Source organism: Pseudophryne corroboree, chromosome 2 (genome assembly GCF_028390025.1).
Source record: "Pseudophryne corroboree isolate aPseCor3 chromosome 2, aPseCor3.hap2, whole genome shotgun sequence".
NCBI lineage: Eukaryota > Metazoa > Chordata > Amphibia > Anura > Myobatrachidae > Pseudophryne > Pseudophryne corroboree.
Window position 1 is genome coordinate 137,400,790 of NC_086445.1, and position 19,086 is coordinate 137,419,875.

Consider the following 19,086-nt stretch of genomic DNA (forward strand, 5'->3'; position numbering starts at 1 on the left):
TGGATCTTTTAATGAGGCTGAACCAGGGGCAGGCAAAACTATTTTCTTAGAGAGCCGAGAAACTGGGAAGGGTAAATTACTTCTCTGGGTTAGCCCAGGATTCTTCAAAGATCGCATTCAAATCCTTTGAAGGAGGAAAAGTCACAACCTGCTTTTTATTTAATTTAAAATAATCCTTTTCCTCGGGGACCAGTGTTGTTTCAGGAAACTCCAACACGTCCTTTATAGCAACTATCATACATTGTATGCTTTTGGCTAATTTGGGGTCTACCCCTCTCAAATCCCCAGTGTCGATGTCAGTGTCGGAATCTGTGTCTGTGTCCCCTTGCATTATTCTGGGCCAGAGACCTTTTCTGGAAACTGGATGGGACCCGAGTGGATGATATGGAGGGGTCAGTAAATAGTGCATCCTCCACAGACTGCCTCCAATATTGAGTCTGTTGTTCAGACTCAGAGAATTTCTTTGCAAGCATTGACATATTCTTTTGCAACATTCTCACCCACTCCGGCTCCTTCTGAGAGGGAAGGGCCACTACATTACCTTCTTGTGCATCTAAAATGGATTCTTCCAGGGAAGAACCCTCCCCAATGTCTGACATGTTACACACTTGTGTACACACACACACACACACACACACACACACACACACACACACACACACACACACACACACCCCTATCACACAGGAGAGCTATTGGGGACAGACCCACACTAAAGTCTGTCAGAGAGGCACAGAGGGATTTGCCAGTCCACACACTGCGCCTTATTGTGAATTGTGGAAATATTACCCACTTACAGCGCATATATCAATAATAGGCACACAGACCTAATTATAATGAACACTCTCTGCCCCTTCTATAACACCCTGTACTTGTATCAGCGTTGTCATGAGGAGAAACAGCGTTCAGGAGCTTCACACTGGAGTTTCTGCAGGAGAAAATGGCACCCAGTGAGTGTTCTGGCAAGTCTGAGAAGAAGCCCTGCCCTTCAGCCTCAGCAATGTAATATTTATACTGGCTGGGGATGGCACATCAGCGGCTGTACATGTATGAGCGCACCCCCACCTGTGCTCTGCTCCCTTGTGCTGAGAGACATGGCGCGCGCTGCGAGTGTAACTGTATGCCGCCAACGATGACCGGAGGATCCCCTCTCTGCAGGACTCCGGTAATATACTCACCAGCCTTCTGACTTCTGGCTCTTTTAGGGGGTGGCGGAAGTGCTGTGGGAGTGAACGCTGGCCAGGCTTGGGCTGTGTTCAGTTCCCTTCAGGAGCTAATGGTGTCCTGTCAGCAGAAGCAGAACCATTAACTAATTGTGATGTGGGTTCCTACTTCCCCCCCTAAGTCCCACGAAGCAGGGAAGCTGTTGCCAGCAGCTTCCCTGTGAAATAAAAAAACCTAAGAAAGTATTTTTCCAGCAAAGCTCTGTAGAGCTCCACTAGTGTGCATCCAGTCTCCTGGGTACATTTTCTAAACTGAAGTCTGGAGGAGGGGCATAGAGGGAGGAGCCAGTTCACACTGTTAAAAAGTCTTAAAGTGCCGAAGGCTCCTGCGGAACCGTCTATACCCCATGGTACTAAAATGGACCCCAGCATCCTCTAGGAGGTAAGAGAAATTAAGAGAAAAGTCCAGGAGTAGAGCAGTCTGTCGCTCCTGGAGAGGGTCATGTTGGGAGGTATGGCTATATAATACCCCTTTCACACCGCACAAATAACCCGGTATCGAACCGGCATATTGCCGTGTCGACACGGGTCGGCGTGCGGTGTGAAAGGGTCATTGCCGAAATCGCGGGTCGCCTGACCCGGCAATTCAACCCGGGTATAAAGCAGTGTTATACCCGGGTTGAATACCGGATCATTGGCTGCGTAAACGGGCTATCACTAGATAGGGAGAGGCGGCGCGGAGATGAGCTCATCTCCCAGCGCCGCCTCCACCTCCGCCGCCGGCTCCGCCCCCCCGCTGCTATGGTAACCCGCCCGGCTTATTGCCAGGTCGGGAAAGCCTGCAGCAGCTGCCAATGCCGGATCCCACCCGGGAAGGACCCGCTTGCAATTCCCAGGTGGGATCCGGCATTGGCAGTGTGAAAGGGGTATTAATAAGATATCCCTTCATATTAACCCTGGGAATTGAATTGCATACAGGAAATTAGCCTATGGCCTGCATTGTTTATTATTAGGTCTTCTCATAAGCTTTCATTTATAATAACAAGACATTCCCTTCTGAAACACAAATCATTTTATTTCTGGCTCACAAATCAGCCTAGAAATGAAGTTTTATTATGAAAACCTGACTACATTTCCAGACTGAAGCAGAGGCTCACAGGTAGGTGTAGGATTGTACAGGCTTAGCCACTAATCACTTAAGCCAGAAACAATTTCCAAAAGTATATTTATAAGGAGCGTGGATCTGCCTGCATCACCGCACTTGGTGTTCTAAATACCCTATTTTCAGGATGCAGCCAGACATGCTACATTCATTGGCTTTCTGTTCGGACAGATATAATAACGTATCAGGGACACTTGTCTTATGCCGGCACATAAACCACAGGGAACAAATAAGCTTGGATGACTCCTGATAACCAGCTAAGGAAAGAAGACTGACAAAGAGAGCGGGGAGCTGGGGTCACTGGGTCATAAGAAATCATCACATACCGTGAAATTAATAAATGTGTCTCACTTGAAACTAAGCTGAAGTTTTACCCGGTCTCTGCTGAGCCACACATTGGACGCTGCTCAATATTGTGCTTGTTAATATGGACAAACTTTCCCATAGAAGGGGGTTGGACACCACAATATAGCATTTTTGACAGATCCTATACCCCTCGTATCTCAACATTGTTTGTCTAGGAGAAGACTTACTCCCAACTATAAATGGGGACTATGCAGGCAAAACTACAAGAAAGTGTCAACATGAATCATTTATTTCAGGCATCTAATACCCCTTTCCCACTGACTTCAAAATTCCAGGTTTACCCGGGATTTTGGTCAGTGTAAGCGTAACTTACCCGGGACTAATGGGGCCCATACACTTATATGATATGGCATACAATCATGAGATTTCGACTGCATCTGTTCAATCAATCGCATGACTGTATGAACATATTGTGCACCATGCGACGCGATGCGCGGGCATGCCAGTCGGACATCGCGTTGCATGGTCTTATTGTGCTGCACTTAATATTTATCACATTGCAGTGCGATCGCATGTGTTTTTGTTAACACATGCGATATATCGCACTGCAATGTGTGATGGGCACCCGCCGGGGGCGGCCAGAGTCCGCTCCCACTTGGCGGTGAAGTGCCCATCACGTGATTACTATGCGATCTATCACGTGATCACAAGGTAATCACACCGGCACCTGGACTGCCGGTGTGATGCCCCATGATGTCGTGTCGCGGGACTTCGCACAAGTGTATGGGGGGCATCACTGCCAGAACCCGACCCTGCTCCTGACCAGAGTCACAGAGCTGAGACCCAGGATTTACCGGGTTGCAGTGGAAAAGGGGTATAACAGATGAACTAAATTGAATTCATTGCATTTTTGCAATTTTCTATCTGATGAAATATGGTCCAGGAGGATATCATTTTGAATGGTGTGGTGATGACCAGGTTTACCAAGAGAAATGTGGGTCATGGTGGAGGCGTGGCCTTCAATGTGTCACAGGCATCTTGTGCCTTCACCGTTGGTGTGTGTCTTAGTAGTACCCACTACTATGTAGTATGTACCCATCACCCCTCTGTTTGCCCAGGGTGGTCACGTTAGAGCTCACTGCACAGTAATTGGTCATCTGAGGGATACTGACCAATCAGAATCTTTATATGAGGAGAAGACATAGGTCTGCAAATGGATCATGGGCACAGACAGACTACTGGCAGTCGTCTAAATGGAAAAAGTATTTAAAATGTGTAATAAATATGATTGCGATATTACAAATACAGATTATAAACATACCAATGTACATTGGGATTCCTGGAGATAATGTCCCGCTCCAAAGCATCCACCAGATCCTTGTCATATCCGGCTCCATCAAACTTCCTTAGTTCCCCCTCTCCGCCTGCATCCTGCTGATTTTTCCGCCCCTAGAGTGCATAAGAAGGTTTAGTACTCCTTTAATAAATATTTCATATTCAGGTATGGGGGCCAATTATCTGGAACCCATTATCCAGAAAGTTCAGAAAACTACAAAATTAAAACAAATGTGATCTGACCTACAAACAGGCTTTGAGGAAAGAGATTTAAAAAAATAAAAATAAAAAGTAAATTAATTATACTTGGTACATGGTACATGTTCTTATACAAAATGTTATTGCCCTTATAAATCTGAACTTCCTGTAAGAAGAATATGTTAATATTGTATACATTTAGAACCTGCATACATCTGGCATAAAGGCTGGGTTGCTCATAATCTCTGTATGGGCAAATTCTATACTCTTTACATATTACATTTGCATCCAACATTGCATTGGAAATGCCAACAATTGCCACAGGCCTGCAGCAGGAGCCACACCTACTGACTTTCCAGGGTATTTCACAAAGTAGCTAATCTGTGAATCTGTAAAACAGTAATACATGTTCTTACTATTAAGTCATCTAAAACTGGGTACACGCTATCTGTACATATATTTAAACTGTAAAGGTTGTGTCTGTACATACTCAAGTGTTTGAGAAATATACTTCTAGAGACTGTTTATGAACTATGGAACTGAACAAAAAAAATTAGAATATTTGTTTGTCTGTTCGTTCCAGCATCACGCAAAAACTACTGTACTAATTTGGGTGGCGTTTTCACGATTGTATAACTTAGTGACCTAGAAAGAAACGGAGGTAGATATGATCTTGATGTGTCATCAGGGAGAGGAGCAATAAAGGAAAAACCAGATGGTTGACACTCGGTGCATTGAAAGCTGGTGTTCTGATCATGGTTCTGTGGAACGTGACTCCGCCCAAGTAATGCAACTGAACCCAACTTATACCCCTTTTCCACCTACGAGCACAGGTCGCAGCCGGAAGCCTGACACGGGTGCTACCCGGCTGCGGCCTGTGCTCAGCCCCCTTTCCCACTGCGCCCACCAACCTGGCATATTGCTGGGTTGGTGACGCTACTAGTGACGCGGTAGGGGCGGCGCTGGGAGATCACATGATCTCCCAGCGCCGCCCTTCTATTCAGTGTAAACGGGAGCCATGTCACATCAACACGGCTTCCGTTTACACAACAACCCTACCCGGATCATTCCCGTGTCCTACCCAGGTATTTACCCGGGTAGGATTCACGGGTCACTTGATCCGGGTTATTGCGGGGGGACCCTTTTTCACTTGCAAAAAACACGGGTAAATGCGCGCCCCCGTGCATTTATCCGTGGTTTTTGAGCTAGTGGAAAAGGGGTATCATAGCGACTGCTCTGCAGAGGAACCTAATTGAGGCAGAGAGTGTAACTGGAAAGGGCGAAGGGGAGACCGTGTTTATACCACATATACTGCTTATGCCCAACAATTTTCCTTTTCAATTCAAGAGCCAGCAGTTTCCTATAACCATCTGCCTCATTATGATGATCAACAAGTCGCAGGGCCAAAAGCTCAAAGCTGCAGGCATAGATCTCAGGACCAGCTGCTTCTCCCATGGGCAGCTTTACATGGCTTGCTCATAAATTAGTAGCCACAAACATCTTTTGCGTTAATCCCGGAAGAAAAAACTGTGAATCTTGTAAAAAGACATTTTGTATTCAATGTGTACAATAGAAAATATACATCACAATATTAGATGGCACTACTGTCTAAAGATGGCCATACACCTAAAGATTTATTGTCAGATCTAGCTGGTTGGAACGAAAATCTGGTAATATATGGGAGCAAATGACAGTTGACCATTTGCTCTTAAATGCCGTAACCCTGACAAAAAAACGGTCATTCAGACATATTGGTTAAATCAAATGGATTTAATCAATTTGTCTGAATGACCATTTTGTCTGTTTTCCAATGTTTGGGAGCAAATGGTCAACTGTCATCTACTAGTGCGATATTGCCTGTTTTTATGCAATGGAGATGAATTCCTGACACGGATAGCATGAAAAGTGTCACATTGCATGTCCTTTTTCTGCGGTTGCGATGCAAGGCGCGCTCCCGTGTGCATCGCATCGCGATCGCAGAGCACACGGGCTGCACGTTATATTTCTCTCAATCACATGGAAATAGGAGCACATCGCAGTGCTTTTGAACACTTGCGATCCGGTCACATGCGATTGATCTCAGAAGTCTCTAGACTAGCAGCTTGGACACTCCCATACACACGCCCAGCAGCAGCAGTGCCAGCAGCAGCGGATCGGGACAGCACACTGCTACTACTTGTGATTCCGGATTCCTTCTTCCAAACGTACTTCAATCAGATTGCAAGTGAGTACCAGCACCCAGCATCTGCACCAATCACACTAGCTCCAAAGTATTGCTTGTAAACCATGTCCACCACTGTTTAAATCACTGTACACTGACCACCTCCCCCCAAACCCCATAACATGTCAATCCTGTTTATGTTTCCCAGCTTCTCCTAAAGTGTTTATAGAACCTGTTGGTGCCCATCCTCATTACCTACACTGTACCCCTATTGTGGCCCACATGGCTACTTTTGTGCCAAAGTGTTTATAGAACCTGTTGGTGCCCATCCTCATTGTCTACACCAGAGGTTCTCAAACTCGGTCCTCGTGAGCCCACACAGTGCATGTTTTGCAGGTCTCCTCACAGAATCGCAAGTGAAATAATTAGCTCCACCTGTGGACCTTTTAAAATGTGTCAGTGAGTAATTAATACACCTGTGCACCTGCTGGGTTACCTGCAAAACATGCACTGTGTGGGCTCCCGAGGACCGAGTTTGAGAACCTCTGGTCTACACTGTACCCCTATTTTGGCCCACATGGCTACTGTTGTGCCAAAGTGTTTATAGAACCTGTTGGTGACCATCCTCATTACCTACACTGTACCCCTATTGTGGCCCACATGGCTACTGTTGTGCCAAAGTGTTTATAGAACCTGTTGGTGCCCATCATCATTACCTTCACTGTACGCCTTTCGTGACCCACATGGATACTGTTGTGACAAAGCGTTTATAGAACCTGTTGGTGCCCATCCTCATTACCTACACTGTAACCCTATTGTGACTCACATTGCTACTGCTGTGCCAAAGTGTTCAATGAACCTGTTGGTGCTAATTAATGACATTTATTTCCATACAAACTTTCTTTTTAATAATTTTTACAACATTAACCATTAAGAACAACATTTCTACATAACCAAGTAATAAAACAAAAACTAAATCTTGCCTGGATCCTTTTTTTCAGATATGTCACTTGACAAAAATTTGGATTTCATCTCTGGCTTCATTGAGCTGGTACAGTCCAAGGAATGCTTGTGGAAAGTCAAGTCCAAGGAGTACGCCAATAAGGCCAAACGCCTTTCCGCCAATGAGGAGATGGTGGAATTTAGCAAGCCATTCTTTGCGGCAGCTGATGTGGAGTGGGTAAAAAAAAAAAATGGCATAACCTCCGCACAGTCTACAGAAAAGAACAGAAAAAGATGGAGGATTCGAATCGGTCTGGGGCATGGCACAGACGAAATCTATACGCCTATGTTATGGTATTACAGTCTGATGTCCTTCCTCAATGAGCCAGAACCAACAACTGGATTCTCCTCCATTCCATTGGCAGACGCAGCGGAGAGTGAAACGGGTGAAGCTTCGCAGGCCGTATCTGTAAGTATTTAGTCATTGTCACTTTAATTGTTAACCTTGGCCCCCAATCCACCACACACGTTACGTTATTGCATTCTCCTGTCAGTGGACTGCGCCTATGCCATTAAAATAGGTCAGGTACTCCTCCCTCATCTGGTTTGCACGAGCAGTCCCCTTGGAGAGGAAAGGAGGTGCTTGCAGGGAAGGCATAGGTGAATCCTCCTGTTCCTCATCCAGTGCTGATGCTGTTACCATTGGCCTATGCTGGCTTGTTTTGCTGTGCAGAAAATTATGGAGGACACAGCATGCAGTCACCACCCAGTCTATTTTGTCCACACTGAGGTTGATTGTGGTCAGGAAGATCCGAAAGCGGTTAGACAGTATTTCAAAAGCGTTCTCCACAATACGCCGTGCCCTTGATAGTCTATAGTTAAATATCTTCTCCTTACATAGCTTTCTTTAGGAATAGGGCTTAATGATGTGTTTGTGGAGTGCAAATGCCTCATCCACCACAAAAACAAAATTGAGGCCGTGTGTTGTTTCTCCTCTAGAAGGCAAGTTCATTTTGTTTAAGATAAGTCTCTCATAAAAGGTAGTGTTCATCAGGGAGCCACAATCTGAGACCCGGCAATTCTTACCAACATCAATGAAGATAAACTCGTAGTTTGCATTTACCACTGCCATCAGAACAATGCTAAAGTACCCCTTGTAATTGTAGTACATCGATCCGCTGTCGACAGGTGGGTTAATGCAGATGTGTTTCCCATCGATGGCTCCACCACAATTAGGGAAATTCCACCTGGTTTCAAACTCCGGGCGGATGGCTTGCCACTCTTCAACACTTGCAGGGTACTAGGGAAAAAAATATATAAAAAAATTACCACATGTTAACGGTTTGTCTTTTTACCCCACACTTTACAACTTTGGAGACAGAAATGTCCAGCACCCCAGACCTCTCTGTTTTGGTGGAACCAGGGGACACCACACAAACCCCGCCAGCACAACAAACAAGTACACCTGTGCCTCCTACCACCCGTCCACAAGCTTCTCGCAAAAGAAGACAGAAGCACAAGAACACCCAGTCATCTCAGATTATATGGCCCCAGCCTACCCCTCCCACCCAACCCCAGCCTATTCCTCCCACCCAACCCCAGCCTGTTCCTCCCACCCACCCACCCCATCCTATTCCTCCCACCCAACCCCAGCCTATTCCTCCCACCCAACCCCAGCCTGTTCCTCCCACCCACCCCATCCTATTCCTCCCACCCAACCCCAACCTGTTCCTCCCACCCAACTCCAGCATATTTCTCCCACTGATTCACTGCCTATTCCTTCCGCCCAAGCTGAGCCTAATCCCCCACCTATCTTCCCTAGATCTTTTATTTCTGCTATGCTGGAGGGTGAGGATGAATTTTTTTTTTTTTTTTTTAAATGTAATATTTATATTCCCAATAAATATGGTGCAGTATGGTGATATATGGTGCTTTGGTTGTAAAGTTTGCGGGGAGGATACACACATGCTGCAAGTGCATAGTCGTGGGACCGGGACCACTGACTCTGTACTTTACATCATGTGTATATTCTCTGGGTCCAATCTGCAACCAAAACACTATATATTCCTCCCATGTTAGGATTATATATACCGCACCATATTTATTGGGAATTACAGGGATTGGCTAAAAACCAGACAGACCCAAATCCTCAAACGCCACACCGTACTCTGAATCCCCACACTAATCTTGGCCACTTTTTGGAAAAAGTACTGCTGTTATGTGACAGTAGTCATTGTGGAGAAAGGGAGGGAGAGATTACAGCTGTTCTGCATGATCCAGGGATGTTTTTAAAAACCAGAACAATCTAGACCATACAGAGATGCTGTAATCTCTCTCTCCCGGTGTTCCTCAATGACCACTGACATATACACCCCATTGGGCTGGAGATCCCACAGATCGGGACGTATGGGGATGTGCAGTACTTTCTCCAAAATTGCTGGGATTGGTGCAGGGATCCGGTACGGTGCGGCGTAGGAGGCTCCGGACGTTTCTGGCTCTTAACCAATCCCTTAAAGTTTTTGTATTTTATACTGTTTATAATAAGGGAGTATTTATGGTTGTTGAAAGCAATGTCGGCTACAGTACAAATATAGGTCATGTTGGCAAAAAAAGCACTTTTTGACTTGTTGTATGCTACTTTAGCAAAATATGTTACCACTTGAGCCATGTTGGCTACAGTGAAAATATATGCCATATTGGGATTTGTAGTGCACTTTTTCGGAAATTTTATCCTACTATAAAAATTACTACTACTCAAGTAAACAAGTGTGTCGTGTTGTTCTTTTACCTTTAAATACTGGTTCTGCAGCACCTTCACGATGGCCTTGCAGGTGTCAGGTATGATCCGCCCCAAAGTTTGAGCAGAGATGAGGGTCCCAAACTTTAGATCTTCCAGTGAACGGACCGGTAGCAAGATACCTCAAGGTAGCCGTCACTCTCTCCTCAGGCGGTATGGCCCTCCGCATCTTGGTATCCAGCCTCTGGATATAGGGAGTCACCAGGGCCAGTAACTCCTGGAATGTATCATCATCCATCCGCACGTAGTTGTGATAGTCCTCTGGGTTGTTCTCCTTAATTTCAGTCAGCAGAGACATGTGAGAGAGTCCCCCTCTTCTTCAGCCACTCCTTTGTCCAGCAGGACATCACCGTCTCATCTTAAGAAAGCCATAGGCTAACAAGAGGTTATAGTGATAGGGATCCATATCAGAATAAAATAGGATAAAGAAAAGCAAAACAAAGCAGTGCACGGTAGCAATGTGGAACGCTCAGAAGGTATAAACCAGTCTCGTCACAGAGCAGAGTGTGCCCAGAGTTAAAAATGGCCTCTGTTTACATATGTTAACTTTAGCCCAGCCCAGCTGATCAATCATATGTGAAATTGCAGGTTAAAAAAGGCCTTTGAGATATATCGCATGAGATGGATAGCAGTGCGTTAGATCGCATGAGATAAATCACATGTAAAAAATGGTGCCCATACACTTGTGCGATGCCGCGCGGCGCATCGCACCGGCAGTTCAGGTGTGATGAAATCGCACCTTAACTGCCAAAGTGATTGCGATAATCGCGTGAAGGGCACGTCACCGCCGAGTGGGAGCGGCCTCCGTCCGCTCCCGGTGGGTGCACATCGCGCATCGCAGTGCGATATATCGCATGTGTTTTTAAAACCATGCGATCACACTGAGATAATAAGATTTTAAACCTACCGGTAAATCTTTTTATCGTAGTCCGTAGAGGATGCTGGGGACTCCGTAAGGACCATGGGGATAGACGGGCTCCGCAGGAGACATGGGCACTTTAAGAAAGACTTTAGGATTTGGGTGTGTACTGGCTCCTTCCTCTATGCCCCTCCTCCAGACCTCAGTTAGAGAAACTGTGCCCAGAGGAGACGGACAGTACAAGGAAAGGATTTTTGTTAAACCAAGGGCAAGATTCATACCTGCCCACACCAATCACACCGTATAACTTGTGATAAACTAAACAGTTAACAGTATGAAATTCAACATAGCTTCAGTCGGAAACTGAAAGCAACCATAACCCTTATGTAAGCAAAACTATATACAAGTCTTGCAGAAGTAGTCCGCACTTGGGACGGGCGCCCAGCATCCTCTACGGACTACGAGAAAAAGATTTACCTGTAGGTTTAAAATCTTATTTTCTCTTACGTCCTAGAGGATGCTGGGGACTCCGTAAGGACCATGGGGATTATACCAAAGCTCCCAAACGGGCGGGAGAGTGCGGATGACTCTGCAGCACCGAATGAGCAAACAGGAGGTCCACCTCAATGACCTCATCCGGAATGCCCTTTTCCGCTAGGATCCGGCGTTCAACCGCCATGCCGTCAAACGCAGCCGCGGTCTTGGAACAGACAGGGCCCCTGTTGCAACAGGTCCTGTCTTAGAGGAAGAGGCCACGGATATTCTGTGAGCATCTACTGCAATTCCGGGTACCAGGCCCTTCGTGGCCAATCTGGAACAATGAGAATTGTCCGAACTCCTCCTTTTCTTATTATTCTCAACACCTTTGGGATGAGAGGAAGAGGAGGAAAAACATATACTGAGTGGAACACCCACGGTGTCAATAGTGCGTCCACCTCTACCGCCTGAGGGTCTCTTGACCTGGCGCAATACCTTTGCAGTTTTTTGTTTAGGCGGGACGCCATAATGTCTATCTGGGGCAGGCCCCACTGGCTTGCAATCTGTGTGAAGACTTCCTGATGAAGTCCCCACTCTCACGGATGCAGGTCGTGCCTGCTGAGGAAGTCTGCTTCCCAGTTGTCCACTCCCGGAATGAACACTGCTGATAGGGCGCTTACATGGTTTTCCGCCCAGCGTAGAATCTTTGTGGCTTCGCGATTGCCACTCTGCTCTTTGTGCCGCCATGGCGGTTTACATGAGCTACTGCGGTGATGTTGTCTGACTGGATCAGAACTGGTAAGTCGCGAAGCAAAGTCTCCGCTTGACGAAGGGCGTTGAATATGGCCCTTAGCTCCAGGACGTTGATGTGAAGACAAGTCTCCTGACTTGACCAAAGACCCTGGAAGTTCCTTCCTTGTGTGACTGCACCCCAACCTCGGAGGCTCGCGTCCGTGGTCACCAGGACCCAGACCTGAATGCCGAATCTGCGGCCCTCTAGAAGGTGGGCACTCTGCAGCCACCACAGGAGAGACACCCTGGCCCTGGTGGACAGGGTGATCAACCGATGCATTTGTAGATGCGACCCGGACCATTTGTCCAGTAGGTCCCATTGGAAGGTCCGTGCATGGAACCTGCCGAATGGAATGGCCTCGTAAGATGCCACCATCTTTCCCAGGACTCGCGTGCAGTGATGCACTGACACCTGTTTTGGTTTCAATAAGTTCCTGACCAAAGTCACAAGTTCTTGAGCCTTTTCTATCGGCAGATACACCCTTTTCTGGTCCGTATCCAGAATCATGCCCAAGAAGGGTAGACGAGTCGTAGGAACCAGCTGCGACTTCGGGATATTGAGAATCCAGCCGTGTTGCTGTAACACCTTCAGTGAAAGTGACACGCTGTTCAGTAATTGTTCTCTTGATCTCGCTTTTATGAGGAGATCGTCCAAGTATGGGATAATTGTGACACCTTGCTTGCGTAGGAGCACCATCATTTCCGCCATTACCTTGGTGAAAATTCTCGGGGCCGTGGAAAGCCCAAACGGCAATGTCTGAAATTGGTAATGACAATCCTGTACCGCAAATCTCAGGTACGCCTGATGAGGTGGATATATGGGAACATGAAGGTATGCATCCTTTATGTCCAGAGATACCATAAAATCTCCCCCTTTCAGGCTGGGGATGACCGCCCTGAGCGATTCCATCTTGAATTTGAACCTTTTCAAGTATAGGTTCAGGGATTTTAAATTTAAAATGGGATTCAGCGTGAACCGTCCGGTTTCGGGACCACAAACAGGGTTGAGTAATATCCCCTGCCCTGTTGAAGCGGGGGAACCTTGACCACCACCTGTTGAAGATACAATTTGTCGATTGCATTTAACACTATCTCCCGTTCTTGAGGAGATGTTGGCAGAGCCGATTTGAAAAACCGGCGAGGAGGCACCTCTTCGAATTCCAGTTTGTAACCTAGGGAAACAATTTCTATTGCCCAGGGATCCACCTGTGAGTGGGCCCAGATGTGGCTGAAAATTCGAAGACGTGCCCCCACTGGGGCGGACTCCCTTAGTGGAGCCCCAGCGTCATGCGGTGGATTTTGCAGAGGCCGGGGAGGACTTCTGTTCCTGGGACTAGCTGTGTTGTGCAGCTTTTTCCCTCTGCCCTTACCTCTGGCAAGAAAGGACGATCCACGGCCTTTCTTGTTTCTATTTGATCGAAAGGACTGCATTTGATAATGTGGTGCTTTTTTAGGTTGTGAGGGAATATAAGGTAAAAAATTAGATTTGCCTGCCGTAGCAGTGGAGACCAGGTCCGAGAGACCTTCCCCAAACAATTCCTCACCCTTGTAAGGTAAAACCTCCATATGCCTTTTTGAGTCGGCATCACCTGTCCATTGTCGGGTCCAAATGACTCTTCTAGCCGAGATCGACATAGTGTTGATTCTCGAACCCAATAGACCAATGTCTCTTTGTGCATCTCTCATATATAAGACAGCATCTTTTATATGTCCTAGGGTCAATAGGATGGTATCCTTATCCAGGGTATCAAATTCCGCTGATAAGGTATCTGCCCATGCGGCTACTGCACTACACACTCATGCCGACGCAATAGCCGGTCTGAGTAAGGTACCCGAATGCGTGTAAATGCACTCCAAGGTAACCTCCTGCTGCGATCAGAAGGATCCCTGAGGGTAGCCGTATCTTGGGAAGGCAGCGCTACCTTTTTGGATAAGCGTGTCAAAGCTTTGTCCACCCTAGGGGATGATTCCCACCGTCTCCTGTCCGTTGGCGGGAAAGGATACGCCATAAGAATCCTTTTGGGAATCTGCAGTTTCTTGTCTGGAGATTTCCAAGCTTTTTCACATAACTCGTTCAGCTCATGTGAGGGGGGGAAATTGATCTCAGTTTTCTTTCCCTTATACATGTGTACCCGTGTGTCAGGGACAGGGGGTTCCTCTGTGATATGCAAAACATCTTTGATTGCAATAATCATATATCGAATACATTTAGCCACCTTTGGCTGTCATTTTGCATCATAATATTCGACACTGGAGTCAGAATCCGTGTCGGTATCCGTGTCAACTATTTGGGATAGTGGGCGCTTTTGGGACCCCGAAGGTCCCTGCGACATAGGTACAGGCATGGGTTGACTCCCTGACTGTTCCCTAGCTTCAGCTTTATCCAATCTTTTGTGCAATAAATTTACATCGGCACTTAAAACATTCCACATATCCATCCAGTTAGGTGTCGGCGCCGTCGACGGCGACACCACATTCATTTGCTCCTCCTCCTCCCTCGAAAAGCCTTCTACCTCAGACATGTCGACACACACGTACCGACACACCACACACTCATGGAACCCTCTTATCTGAGGACAGTTCCCCCACAAGGCCCTTAGGAGAGACAGAGAGAGAGTATGCCAGCACACACCCAGCGCTATAATAACCCAGGACAAAAACACAATATTTATGTTTACCCAGATAGCGCTTTTATACTCAATTCGCCAATTATGTGCCCCCCCCTCTATTTTAAAACCCTCTTGTCACCGTGATCTAAGCAGGGGAGAGTCCGGGGAGCTTCCTCTCAGCGGTGCTGTGGAGAAAAAATGGCGCTGGTGAGTGCTGAGGGAGAAAACTTTGGCGGGGGCTCGTAGGTATATACAGTGGCCAGCTGTATATACCCATCTTTTGCCAGGAGAGGTTTATTTGCTGACCAGGGCGCCCCTCCCCCGCGCCCTGCACCCTTACAGTGACACAGTATGTGAGGTGAATGGGAGCAATGGCGCACAGCTGCAGTGCTCTGCGTTACCTCAGTGAAGAACAACATTGAAGTCTTCTGCCGCCTCTGATGTCTTCTATACTCACGTGGCGTCTACCTTCAGGCTCTGTGAGGAGGACGGCGGCGCGGCTCCGGGACGGACGGCGAGGATGAGACCTGCGTACCGATCCCTCTGGAGCTAATGGTGTCCAGTAGCCTAAGAAGCAGGACCTTTCAACTCACAGAAGTAGGTCTGCTTGTCTCCCCTCAGTCCCACGATGCAGGGAGTCTGTTGCCAGCAGGCTCCCTGAAAATAAAAAACCTAACAAAATACTTTCTGTCAGAAACTCAGGAGAGCCTCTGAAAAGCACCCAGTCTCCTCTGGGCACAGTAATCAACTGAGGTCTGGAGGAGGGGCATAGAGGGAGGAGCCAGTGCACACCCAAATCCTAAAGTCTTTCTTATAGTGCCCATGTCTCCTGCGGAGCCCGTCTATCCCCATGGTCCTTACGGAGTCCCCAGCATCCTCTAGGACGTAAGAGAAACGATAAATATTAAGTGCAGCACATACTATCTTGAGACGCGAGATTTGACCGGCGTGCCCGCACATTGCATCTCAAGGTACCTAAAATGTGCATACAATCCTTCGATTTCTCTCACAGATCCAGTCGAAATCGAAGGTTAGCACTGATTATCTCACAAGTGTATGGGCACCATAACTCAAGTAGTAAATCGCAATTGCAGGGCTTCTGGGAAGCTCCCGGCCAGATTGCAGGAAAATTAGATCCAACTCATTGCTGAGATAAAACTCCTCAGTGGATGGGGTCCACGGGCAAACGTTAATAAGATATATTGTACAATATAATAGCCCGACGTGGATTGGAACGATATATCATATACATATTACAGTGTGTACCCCTGATCCGTCGCTCCCGGCTGCCAATCAATTAATCGTCCCATTGGAAGTACTGTACATCCAATGGGGTGATTCCATGGCTGATGCAGTGTAGTTACATGCAACATTGTGACGTCATACAGTGATTGCAATGTATTGTTACATAGCATGGTTGCGACGCTGGGTTGCACCATCAGAAGGCGTGTACCCAGTTTAAGGATCTTTCATCTCTGGACTGCTTTCCTCCCTCTATTACAAAAACAAAACAAAACTAAGCAGCGTCCGTGATCCACCCATCTCATACTTGCCTACTTTACATTCTGCAAGAGACGTAGAAGCAGGGCAGGGGGTGTGGAGGTTGTGGCACTGCAAGTTGTGTATTGTGGCCCTGCCACCACTGTGCAATGTGTATGTGCATCATCCAGCCCTCAGACACCCAGCCAACCATGGATCTGCAAAACAAGTCTATTCGCAAAGGGGAGAACTACTTGAAATCAGCAGTCTCCCAGACATTAGGGAAGAGAAGGTAAATACAACCCAACTAGATCCACATTCCCTTGACGCTTTATCCAAATTTCAATACAGACTGCATCCCATTTTGAGGTTCAAAAATCAAGACTGCTGGAAGGTACGGGACTGGAAGGAAAGCCATGGTCACACTTCAAACATGTTGTAAATCACTGTACATTAAACCCCCAGACAGGCCCGCCATCAGGGGGTGCTGCAGGCACAATAGTCCCGGGCCCGGCCTCTCTAACAGAGAAGAGAGTGCCCGGGCCACTTTTGTCGCCGCCCGCGGTCCGCCCGCCCCCTTTTCTTTTCATGCCATATATCTGACTGTCACAGGAGGGGGAGAGGACGCTGGAAGCATCAATTGTAAGCGCCCCTCCCAAAATGGCCGCCACCTCGAGGGAGACAGTTATTAAAGATACTAGAGGAGGCTCTTCTAGTATCTTTAATAACTGTTTCCTTTGAGGCGGCCGACATTTTGGAAAGGTCGTTTTCAATTGAAACTTGCCGCGCTCTCTCTTCCCTCCTGTAACAATGTTAGAACTCGGGCATGAAAAGGGGGCGAGGCTACTGGAAAGCAGGGGGCGGGGCTACACGGAACTATGTTGGCTGCCACGACAAGGAGAGTAAGAGAGAAAGTGTGTGTGGGCGCGCGCGTGTGTGCAGGGCCGGATTAAGGGAGGGGCGAAAGGGGCGGTCATCCCGGGGCACCCACACATAGGAGCGTGGAAGTCCCCCCCTCTCCCCCGGTGGCTCAGCTCAGCTGCTCATTAACAGCACCGCCGAGGAGGTGTTCCATGCACAGTATTTCGTAGTCTCGCGGAATTTCAATGCAGCATCCCGCGAAAATATTAAATGCTGCAAGGAACACCTCCTCGGCGGCGCTGTTAATGAACAGCTGAGCCGCCGAGGAGGGGGGGAGACTACTACAATCCTGGGTGTGGGGGCCCTGACTCCGGCATCCGCTGCACGGACAGGTAGCATGCGCGCATGTGTGTGTGTATTGTGTGCAGCATGGGTGTATGTGTGTGTTGTGTGCAGCATGGGCGTATGTGTGTGTGTTGTGTGCAGCATGGGTGTATGTGTGTGTGTTGTGTGCAGCATGTGTGTGTGTGTGTGTGTGTGTGTGTGTGTGTTAACAAGGGGCATTAATATAGTGTTGCTCCATATGTGCACAGGCTTTATTTATTTATTTTTTAAATATATATTTATTTATTTTTGTTTAATATATATATGTATTTTTTATTTATTTATTTTTAAAGGAGAGGGGGGGCCTGCCTATTTTGTCAGTCCCGGGCCCCACAATTTCTGATGGCAGCCCTGCCCCCCGACAAGAATTCAACCATAACACAAAAGGAAAATATAGTTTACTCTACTCGTTATTTCAATTGTAGAGTAAAGGGGAGATTTAGAAAATCTTGGAGCGAGATAAAGTGTAGAGAGCTAAAGTGCCAGCCAAACAGTCCCTGTCATTTTTCAAACATAGCTATTAAAAAAAAAAGAAAAAAGCTGATTGGTTGGTACTTTGGGCATGATTATAGGCGGTAATTCAGACCTGTTTGCTCGCTAGCTGTTTTTTGCAGTCCTGCGTTCCCATAGTCGCCGCCCATAGGGGAGTGTATTTTAGCTGCGATCGCAAGTGCAGCCGAGCGGTAAAAAAAAGATCTTGTGCAGTTTCTGAGTAGCCCAGGACTCAGCTGCTGCGATCACTTCAGCCTGTCCAGGACCGGAATTGACGTCAGACACCCGCCCTGCAAACGCTAGGAAACGCCTGCGTTTTTCCAACCACTCACTGAAAACGGTCAGTTGCCACCCACAAACGCCCTCTTCCTGTCAATCTCCTTGCGATCGGCTGTGCGAATGGATTCTTCGTAAAAACCCATCGCACAGCAACGATCCGCTTTGTAACTGTGCGACGCACCTGCGCATTGCAGTGCATACGCATGCGCAGCTTTGACCTGATCGCAGCACTGCAAAAACCGCTACCGAGCGATCAGGTCTGAATTACCCCCACTGTTTGTACGTAAAGCAAAACAGCAATCTGGGTGCAAAACCATTTTGCACTGCAGGTGGGGCAGATGTAACGTGCAGAGAGAGTTAGATTTGGGTGGGATGTGTTCAAACTGAAATCTTATACCCCTTTCAGACATAGGTCCCGGGAATTTCCCTGCTTCAGACCCGGGATTTTCACCTCTCAAAAATCCCGGGTTTTTGCTGGGACCCCCTTTCACACTAAACCTGAGACCTGAGAAATTCCCGGGTCGACCTCTTTCAGACAGAAGCCTGGTCTGCCCTGGCAGCCAAGACAAACCAGGCTACTCTAATGTCACATGTCTTATATACACACACATCTTACACATACACATGTCACACTCAAACACATACATATAATATACACACACATGCCAAATTCATTTACACACACACACACACACACACACACACTCACTCCAACAGGCCGCCTCTCTGTTTTTTGACTGCTCCGGCTGCTTCAACTACTCACAGCAGCACGGACTACAGCAGTCGGCGC

At 47.4% G+C, this 19,086-nt stretch overlaps 1 protein-coding gene across 1 annotated transcript in view; it reads right to left on the reverse strand.

Moving 5' to 3' along the window:
• KATNAL1 (katanin catalytic subunit A1 like 1) overlaps positions 1 to 19,086 on the reverse strand; it is a 241,402-nt gene that overhangs the window by 96,532 nt on the left and 125,784 nt on the right. Inside the window, exon 5 of the mRNA XM_063951747.1 lies at positions 3,953 to 4,080. Coding sequence (XP_063807817.1) covers positions 3,953 to 4,080 — 128 coding nt within the window. The remainder of the gene's footprint in view (positions 1 to 3,952; positions 4,081 to 19,086) is intronic.